Below are 10,431 nucleotides of genomic sequence, written 5' to 3'. Positions count from 1 at the left end.
GGAGGGTGTGTTTCAACTACAGGGGTATCACACTCCTCAGCCTCCCTGGTAAGGTCTATTCGGGGGTACTGGAGAGGAGGGTCCGTAAGATAGTCGAACCTCGGATTCAGGAGGAGCAATGTGGTTTTTGTCCTGGCCGTGGAACTGTGGACCAGCTCTATACCCTCAGCAGGGTCCTCGAGGGTGCATGGGAGTTTGCCCAACCTGTCCACATGTGTTTTGTGGACTTGGAGAAGGCATTCGACCGTGTCCCTCGGGGAGTCCTGTGGGGGGTTCTCCAGGAGTATGGGGTGTCGGGCTGCTTGTTACGAGCCGTCCGTTCCCTGTACGACCGGTGCCAGAGCTTGGTCCGCATTGCTGGCAGTAAGTCGGACTCGTTTCCAGTGAGGGTTGGACTCCGCCAGGGCTGCCCTTTGTCACTGATTCTGTTCATAACTTTAATGGACAGAATTTCTAGGCGCAGCCAGGGTGTCGAGGGGGTCCGGTTTGGTGACTTCAGGATTGGATCACTGCTTTTTGCAGATGATGTGGTCCTGTTGGCTTCATCAAGCCGTGACCTTCAACTCTCCCCGGAGCGGTTCGCAGCCCAGTGTGAAGCGGCTGGGATGAGAATCAGCACCTCCAAATCCAAGTCCATGGTCCTCAGCCGGAAAAGGGTGGACTGCCCTCTCCGGGTCGGGGATGAGATCTTGCCCCAAGTGGAGGAGTTTAAGTATCTCGGGGTCTTGTTCACGAGTGAGGGAAGGATGGAGCAAGATCGGCAGGCGGATCGGTGCAGCGTCTGCAGTAATGCGGACTCTGCACAGGTCTGCTGTGGTGAAGAGGGAGCTGAGCCGGAAGGGGAAGCGCTCTGTTTACCAGTCGATCTTTGTTCCCACCCTCACCTATGGTCATGAGCTTTGGGTAGTGACCGAAAGAACAAGATCGCGGGTACAAGCGGCTGAAATGAGCTTCCTCCATAGGGTGGCCGGGCTGTCCCTTAGAGATAGGGTGAGAAGCTCGGCTATCCGGGAGGAGCTCGGAGTAGAGCCGCTGCTCCTCCGCGTTGAGAGGAGCCAGATGAGGTGGCTAGGGCATCTGATGAGGATGCCTCCCAGACGCCTCCCTGGTGAGGTGTTCAGGGCACGTCCCACGGGGAGGAGTCCCCGGGGCAGACCCAGGACTCGTGGAGAGACTACATCTCTCGGTTGGCCTGGGAACGTCTTGGGATCCCTCCGGAAGAGCTGGACGAAATGGCTAGGGAGAGGGAAGTCTGGGCTTCCCTGCTTAGGCTGTTGCCCCCACGACCCGGCCCCGGATAAGCGGAAGAAGATGGATGGATGGACTGATCATGCATTTTGTTTCATTGTTTTCTTACATTGCATTGTTAAATTTCACAGTCACTACCTTGAACTGCAGGGTTAGAATCAGAATACTTTATTGATCCCCGAGGGCAGATTTCATTTCAGTTACATCCCTTCCAAGACATATAAGAACACAGACAGTGACATGGGAATACATGAATGGGAGAAACCTAGGACCTGCCTGCGTACCCAGCACCCCTTTATAATAGATATCAAATAAAAACATTGGGAGAAGTGAGGGGAAGAAAGGTCAATTCCAGACTATGCCCTAACAGGGCATATGTGGGATAAGAGAACATTGATCATATTCTTGATAATGGGACGTTTTGGATGGAGGTCGTTTGGCAGATCATGGGCCTGAACCATCTCCCAGGCCTCCACCCACCGAACATTAAGTCCTTTGAAAATGGCCCTGAGCACCTTGTCCACTTGAACTGACAACCAGTTACCGTTGCATGTTACAGGAAGGTGAGAAAAAGTAATACTCTGGAGGGTTCCGGTCCTGATGACCACCAGCGTGCTTGGAGCCCTGTCTAACAGACGGACTACAGCTTTGCGGATGTTCTGCAGCCGTCTGATGTAGAGCTCAATTGGAAAAGTAGTGAAGTGGGCCCAGATGCCAAGAACTACAACAGTGTTGGGGCCCCCATCCAGCCTGTCTAGTTCATGAGCAACATATCTTTGCTGATGGACTCTTAACAATGCATTACGAAAAGGATTTCCATGGTAGCGAAACATCACCAAGATCTCGTTTGCTTTGTCCCATACGAAAGGCTTTGGAATATCTATCTTTGTGTAACCTGAAAGGATGACAGAGGGAACAGTTGTGATAACAATAAATTGTGATAACAACAAATTCAAACAGTTTCCTGAATCTTCTGCGGATCAGCTACCTGGTAGTAAAGCTTCAAAGTACTCAAACCACTGACGGACGGTGGAGTCTCCAAACACATGGAGTGTTTTGCCCTTCAGGCACTGACTGGTGGCAGAGTAGTTGTCGAACTGTTGAACTCTGGTGCCATCTAGTGATCGCCACACACCTTGATAATAATACCCGGAGGGTCCCAACTTCCCAGTGTTTTCATTGGTCCTGGTTTGCTCTGAAACATATTAGGCTGGGGTTATTTTATGTATCACTAATCAGTCTTCCTTAGGTACGAAATAGAGGGTTTTTTGTTGTTTGTTTGTTTTTTTATTTTTTTTTGGAACATGATTATTCTCAAATGACCAGATGAACTGCAGGTTGCCCATTCAACTTTCTGCCCATTCTTCAATCTGACAATGACCTCCTTTGGCAAGAAATTAGGCAGATTGCCTTTTTCTCCAAACTTCTTTCACTTTCAAGGTCTGAAGCACTTAAAGTTTTGAATATTTAATTGTCAAAAGAAAACTATCCCTCACCTTGCCTTTGCGGCAACACAGTGACATTAGCCTGTCCCAAGGCCTTCATGAAGACTTCAAAGTTGACATTACTGAAGAAAAAGAACATCATATAAATCACTGTCAGAACGTGGTTCACTTAGAGGTAAAGCATTCTGAAGACTCCAAGGACAAGGCAATTGTACTGCAGAGTTGGGCGTCAGACCTCTCATCCAAGAAGTTTCATCAGTTCCAAAAGCCTGATGAGGAAAACTGGTATTTTTGTTACTGGAGAAGAGACAACAACAACTGGGGGGAGTTGGAAGTAAAGAGTTGATAGAAACCCATCACCAAGTGGCTCACATCTTTGTGGTACGGCCACACCAAATGCAAATTTGTGGTGAGATTACACACAAAGTCAATGCAAAGACACGTTTGGACGCCGATTCGCCTCAGGTGGAGCATTTGGGGTGTTTGGCGCGGCGTTTGGGGCGTTTGCGCTTTTGTGCATTTGGAACGTTCACGGTGGACATGAATTAGCTGAAGATGGAAGTTCCCTGCGGTCCTCGACCCCTTCAAAATCCCCAGGGAGACCTCCGGGAACATGGGTCGGGGGTTTGGGTGGTTGGGGGTACAGAGGGTTGAGGATGAGATCGTAGGGTACAGCCCAGCAAGGCCAGTGGAGGTGGATTACCAGGGAGAGGCAGCAGGCCTTGATTGTGATCTCCAAAGCTTTCACACACTCTCCTGTCATGCTTTTGAAACCACAGCTCATTGTTTTTCAGCTGCTCTTTTGGGCTTTCTGTCTTTATAAAAATGGGTTCTCTACTCCGCATGCGTAGTGCCGCGCTAATGCGCGTTTGCCCCTCAGCTTGTCAAAATAGTCCAGCGACGAGACTCAGGCTTATATGTGGGCGCATTACAGGCGATTCACAGAAATAAATTCGCAAGTTCACATTTGGTGTGGCCGCAGCATTAGAGTTGATATCATTCTGAGTGGGCCACTAACTCACACTATAATGGGAGGTGTTGTGGTAACATGACCCCTGCTGTGGATGTTTGGAAAAGTTCCTGGTGAGAGAGCTCAGCACGGCATTGTAAAGCCCCGTTTCCACCAAGTGGTTCTGTTCCATCCGTCTCTGTACGCCAATTTTTGCTGTTTCCTTTGACTAAAACCAGGGTAGGTCCCGTACCATCCCACTTTTTGGTACCCTTCTGTTGGGGTGCCGGACATACCAATCCAACCCCAGAGGGTGGGGCCAGTAACACTACAGTCAGATGATTGGTACAAAGTTACTTACCATGCAACTGTGATAATAAGTAGGGGTGAGAGAGAAAAATAAATAAATAAATCAAAATATCAGGATTTTTTGTTTGACAATATCAAAATCGGGACTCTTTGTCAAAAAATCTTTTTTTTTTTTTTTTAAATTCAAATCTTCATTTCAGGCTTGGTCCATAAACTGGATAGGGAAAAAAATTACTACTTTTTTCCAGCAGAGGGTAAAATGATTCTCTCTGACTCATGTGATGTGCATTTTATGGGAAAATATGGCTCCTGATATAGTTTGTAGACTTTATCATCATTTCACTTTTCCCATGGAGTGGTGTTAGAACAGCAAACTAAAAATCTCAAAAATTGTCAATTTTTAAGGGAATAGGCAGTCCAAAAATAGTAAAAGAATCAAACTGCAAGAAAAGCATATTGCCTAGCTCTATAACAAACAACTGATAACTCCGCCGTGTTTATATCTCCAGAAGACTTTGTGAAGATAACTCTCACTTAGTTTGAAAAATGGCATCACGAAACAGGGTGAAACTTCTGTCCTGTTCTTCTTCAGTGGATTTATTGGCGGGGTACACTGTGTCCTGCTATTATGCCATCACATTATACGGCTATCGGCATACAGCTAATATGTCTCCTACCAAGATCTTGGTTGACTGTGGAAACACAAACAGGATCAGGCTTAACTGATCTGACTGGAGACCAATCTGCACTTATCCATACCAGAGCTCTTGGTGGAAACAGGGTTAAAGTGGCTGAGAGGTTGTGCCTGAGACCACCCCTCTGTCAAGAGGTTTATTGACCAAGTTGATTCACAGTAATCAATACCCTGGAACCCTGGTACCCTCCATATCCCAACACGCCGAGAAGACATTATCCCAGTCTCAGTTTTTCAACTTTTTCACTTTGAGGTGTGTCCCCACCAAACCTGTCTCTCCCATAATAAACAAGGTGGACAGATTCTGTGGATATGATAGAGCACTGTTTTTTTCTCTGCTCCCTCACCTTTGGAAGAGCTTCTTCTCTTCATCACTGAGCACTTGCTTGTATCCTGTCCTCATGTGGGTCATCCGGGTATCACAGCTCAGGTTCTTTGGCTTGTAGCAGAACCAAGGCTCACCACTGCGGAGGTCGGTGTAGTTGCACTGCGGTCGGCCATCTTGGCGTAAACAAATATTACAGGTGGTTGTTTCAGAGACTGAGCCTGATTGGAACTTGCTTTTAAAGATGACCCTGTCAGGTTGTTCTCTGTTAAGCTTCCGCTGGACTGAGATGGCCTCACTTGAGTGATCAAGAAGCACCTGACAGAACAGAGAACAAGACTTTTTAGTCAGTGGGTAAAACCAAAATTTAAGCAAAAACCATCCGTTTAAACACCCCGTTAGTCCAAGCCTTTCTTGCATTAGCATGAGATTGCTTTATAACGAGTCTTTGATTATGTTGAAGAGTTTACTTTAAGTAATGTTCTTCATATTGCTTGCACCAGTTGATAAAATCTACCAGCTACAGCAGACAAAAACCGCAACATGACTTTAGAAAAGAGTAGCTAGCTCCCATTGTTTGTAAATTACAAAGAATTTGAACTGTGTCGACAACACAAACACCACACTAATGACCTTGTTAAGAGTCCAATGACGACCACAAATGTAACCAAAAAAGCCTGAAATGTAAAAACTGACTCAAAATGTAACAAGGTGCTACATCAGTGTCGTTACAATTTAGGTCATTGTTACACCAGCTCTAACACTGTGCACCAGTGTTGCAGATTTAAACAATACTGTTTATAATGCACTCAAAAAGGAACCTTAAGCGATTGAGCCTCATTGCAACTAATGCATAATTTGTTAACATAGGTGCTAACGGTTTAGCACCAACGTTAGAGTGGAAAAATTTACTTCCTGCTGAAAGCTGGCAGTAACTGTGCAGAGTTTTTTTTAATTACTATTTATTGCAGCAAACTAGGGCACAACAATTAATCAAATTTAAAGTGACATCCCAAGCGTGTTGGACAGGCAGCATGTTTCCCCAAAGTAATAACTAAAAGTTCAGCAGAGTCTTACATCCTCCGTCTGCCCTCCTCACTCACGGTTACAAAACACCATCAAAAACAAAAGGTATTTTCCTGTAAAATAAGGGTACTTTTATGCTGAACTCTTTGCATTGTCACTATATTGAAGGTGTCTAACCGTACTAATTTAGGAAAAAACTGTTAAATGATTTTATTTTTTTTTCCAAGATTACACATTAATATTGTAAATCTGCAGACATTTATCTTTAGTTTTACATACAGAGTTTGTTTCTAAACATTACAAATGTGTTATTGTACATGGAAAAAAATAGTATTTTCACAGGAAATTACTGTAGATTGTTTTGACTGTTTCCATGGTAGCAAAACATCACCAAGATCTTGTTTGCTGTGGAAGGCTTTGGAAAATAATTTTCATGTGATCAGACATCCCTCTTGGTCAAAGCAGAAGAAGCCAGGGGACGTTTACCATTTTATGTGTGTAGAGCATAGTTTGTGGATTTTATGGAAGTTTGTTCAAGAGATTTGTGTAAACCTCAGCACACATCTTAGTGAGCTATGACTGTTTAATTGCTAACTCAACATTTCAACATAATTACAGGCATAAAAACACCACCAATACAATTACATGAAACAAATTAACCTTTAACATTATCTGTGGGACAACTGAAGCAGAATGTCTCAAGCTTTACCTCAACCTCTGCGTCTCCTTCCCAGAGCAGAGGGAATGCAACAGAGTAGGAGCCATTAAGGTGATCCACCACTTGTCCAGCTACACCTGCACCAAGTGACCTGCTGTGCAACCGGGGAACCAAAAGATCTCCTCCATACTTCTTGGCATGACCTCGGGAGTCACGCATTTCTATCAGAACCTCGAGCTGATCTCCAACATGCCACTCTCCTCCTCCTTTCCTTGGAAGAATGGTGAAGGTGCTGTGTGCAGGATCACTCGTCTCCTCCAGTGCAATAAGAGATGACAGACGTGGGGTTTCAGGCCAAGCAGTAGATTTGATTAGAATTTGTTCCTCTAAAGCCTCTGCAGGAGGCAGTGGTTTGAAGGCGCAGAAGTCATTCTTCATGGTAGGATAAATGGGCTCCTTCTTGAAGGTGATGGCTGAGTTTTCTTTCTGTTCAAACTGACAAAGGGTTTAGAGGAAAAGCTGGTGACACAATGCATCAATAAATAATCTAAAAGCAAACTGAATGGAGAAAAAAACACAATGGGAGATTTTCTTGAGCACTTGTGTTTTTATCTAAGCAGCCTGAACTCATCTGGAAAATTATAGTGAACCCAACCTGTGGCCAGCATAGACTGTATAAAGTATGGATGTAGTCTCTGTCACCTTCGTGTTTGTGATACCGTGAAATGATTCGGTCATATTGGATATGATGTGAGCTCTGAGCTTCCTTTCTAACAGCTATGGGTGCCCATCAGTCACATGAGTGTGTTTGTGATAACGATGAATAGCAATGGATGAAAAAATATAGCCGAAATGAGCGATTTTGCAGAGATTATGTCCCGCGCTGAAGCTCCCTTGCCGTGGCCCCCGCTAAGTGCGGCTAAAATCGGTTGGATCTAAATAACTTCTGAAGGACTCCAAGCTGCACGATGTTTGTCTGAGTGAGTATATGAGCATGCACACACCTATAAATAAGGTCCAGGTGTCAAAAAATCAGAGTTGTCTTTTAAGTCAAGTAATCTTGACTGTGTTGTTTCAACTTAATCAAATTGCTTTCATTTAGCAAGATCCCAATTTGTTAAACCAACTAACCGTAAATGTGTTGTGTGAACATAAAGTACTGGTGTTAGTATGACTTGTTTGCAATGTGTTGGTCCAACTTGATTTGTAAAGGTTGTTTCAACATATCCACTAAGGTAAGACATTTGAATCGTGAGTGAGGAGGGTACACAGTGGATATAAGACCTTGCTGTACATTGATCAGTGTTGTACGTTGCTTTGGTTAAAAGCAACGTGGCTGTCTGTGCACCACTGCTTGGACCAGCTGTGTAATCTTAAAACACCTCAGTTTAAACTCGGCCAACAAAGCACAGCATGTCAACACATTTTGTTTTACTAGCATAAAACATACCCTCAGGCCATGCCAGTTTAGCACAGACCACAGATCTGTGGCAGTCCAGCACAAACAGCCAGTCCACGCCTAACAAGCACAAATAGCTGGTCCACACCCAACGAGCACAAATGCCAGTCAGTACCAATAGAGCACAGACCACAGGTCTGTGCCAGTCAAGCACAGACAGCAAGTCCAGACAGACAGACTGTAGGTCCACACCAGTCAAGCACAGATCGAAGATCCGCACTCGAGGAGCACAGACAGCTTGTCCACGCCAATCAAGTACCGGTCCTCACTCATGTGTTTCAATGAGCTGTCACAACAAAAATCACTCCATTCGTTTGTACCAATTAAACAAACAAAGTTTTACATAGTTGTGTCCAGACAACACCTGGTGACAGCAAGTGGATTGTTAGCTCATCAGGAACTTGCACCCTTTAAAATGATGCCCACATTATCCAGGTTATCCTCTGGCTCTGCTCTCTGATGAATCGGGCCTATTGCATATTACTGCCACCTCCTGCTCTGGAGAGGTGTTGCAGATGGGATTCCTACTTGAACCAATCATGTTGAGTTAACATAAAGTGAGCTTGTAGTTTTAACAATTTTACACATCATGCTGAAGCAACATGATTTAATCATGTTTAACCACTGAACATGAAAGAATCTAGTAGAAGCTACCTCTTTACTTGTGTTGGTTGAACAAACACCCATGTTGATTTTTTTGGGTGTACCCGGATAGCGGCTGCATTTCTCCTGGTGGCACACAGACTTCTCTGAAACAGAGCTTGATTTCACGTTGTATCAAAGAGCTACATGCCAATCACAGAGAGGACGAAATGCTGTATATCTTCCATCTATGCTCCTTGTTTACTATGTCGTGTTTTTCTTCTTCATTGGATTTATTAACAGGGTACACTGTGTCGCACTGCTACGGCGTTACGCTATTGTATAACAGCTTTGGCTTTCAGCATCCGTCTTACACGCCGCCTACCAAGAGAGGGCACAGTTTGCTGTGGAAACACAAAAAGGATCACGCTTAACTGTACTAAACCGTGCCAAACCGTACTGATTCGAACTGGACTGCTTGGTGGAAACGTGGCTAAAGGTATAGTGCAAAGAAAATAATCTCTTTCCAATGAGCCAACGACCCCCATCTTCCCATTGCTTATGTCCCTCTGTTAAGTTTTATATCCACTGTACTGACATTAACAACCCTCACAGCCTTTAAAGCTCCACTATTTCTCAACATTACCTCCTGTTAAAGTGTCATGTTATCGTCAAAAATACATTTATCTGAGACACAATGATAGACAAGAGAAGTTCTTACCTCCAGAAGGTCCATGTTTTTAAGAATAAAAACAATGACAACCAGAGTGCCACCTGAGAGAAGGAGCACACAGTGCTGACTTCGGAGAGCCATGCTGACTGAGTGACTGACTGACTGACTGACTGACTGACGGACTGACTGAGTGACTGACGGACTGACTGACTGACTGAGTGACTGACTGACTGACTGACTGACTTAACTTGTTAAACCAGATACTCTACGCTTCAACAGGCAACACCTAACCAGACACACCCCAAAATTACACTCAAAAAAGGAACATTGGTGTTTGTTCAATCAGCATAAATAAAACATGTAGCTTCTACTAGATTATTTCATGTTCAGTGGTTAAACATGATTAAATCATGTTGTTTCAGCATGATGTGCAAAATTGTTAAAACAACAAAATCACTTTATGTTAACTCAACCTAAGTGGTTTAGGTAGGAATCCCATCTGCAAAACCTCTCCAGAGCAGGAGGTGGCAGTAATGTACAATAGGCCCTATTCATCAAAGCAGAGCCAGAGGATAACCTGCACTGTAAAAAGGGAATCTTCAATCAGTTGAAGTAAAGTAATTTTTTTAATCAATCCAACTCAATATTTAAGTTAAGGTTTCCAATGTGTTTTTGTGGATCATATCAACCTGAAATTCTGTGTCACTACAACTAATAAAAAGAAGTAGTTGGACCAACTTAAATTATTTAACATGGATTTAGTTGTGATCTCTTAGGAAATTTGAGTAAAATCTACTTTGTGTATTTGAGTTACAACAACAAATGTTATCAAATTGAAATAACTTAAAGATAACATGTACATTAAGATCAAATAAATTATCTAGATCTAGATGAAGATATTGCGTGCAACTGCTAAAATTAATAAAATTGGGTAAATTCAACAAAACATTTTTTTCAGTGAACTAATAAAAATAAGTAGTCGGACCAACTTAAATTAATTGTTTCAATCGGTAACACCTAAATTAATTAAGTTCTTTGAAATAAAATTAACAAGTTCAATTAA

At 43.6% G+C, this 10,431-nt stretch overlaps 1 protein-coding gene across 1 annotated transcript; it reads right to left on the bottom strand.

The window, feature by feature from the left end:
• Positions 1–1,604: 1,604 nt before the first annotated feature.
• On the bottom strand, positions 1,605–9,431 carry LOC141784466 (NXPE family member 3-like). Its single transcript, XM_074662306.1, has 6 exons — positions 9,417–9,431; positions 6,706–7,149; positions 4,993–5,288; positions 2,745–2,815; positions 2,237–2,443; positions 1,605–2,143 (listed from the first exon to the last, which is right to left on the bottom strand). The coding sequence occupies exons 1-6, from the start codon at positions 9,429–9,431 to the stop codon at positions 1,605–1,607; spliced, it is 1,572 nt and encodes a 523-aa protein (XP_074518407.1).
• Between the last annotated feature and the right edge of the window lie 1,000 nt (positions 9,432–10,431).

Source organism: Halichoeres trimaculatus, unplaced genomic scaffold (assembly GCF_033239565.1).
Source record: "Halichoeres trimaculatus isolate MK-OKI-2021-1 unplaced genomic scaffold, fHalTri1.1 fHalTri1_scaffold_22, whole genome shotgun sequence".
In the NCBI taxonomy this organism is placed as follows: domain Eukaryota; kingdom Metazoa; phylum Chordata; class Actinopteri; order Labriformes; family Labridae; genus Halichoeres; species Halichoeres trimaculatus.
Note: the sequence above shows the minus strand (reverse complement) of the source record. Positions and strands in the feature narration are given on the sequence as shown.

Excerpts from the sequence above, each read along its gene's own strand:
- LOC141784466 (XM_074662306.1), bottom strand. Across the intron at positions 5,289-6,705 it reads AAGGAGACGCAGAGGTTGAG|GTGCTTCTTGATCACTCAAG; the intron begins GTAAAGCTTGAG and ends CTGTTCTGTCAG. Across the intron at positions 2,816-4,992 it reads GAGAAGAAGCTCTTCCAAAG|TAATGTCAACTTTGAAGTCT; the intron begins GTGAGGGAGCAG and ends CTTTTTCTTCAG.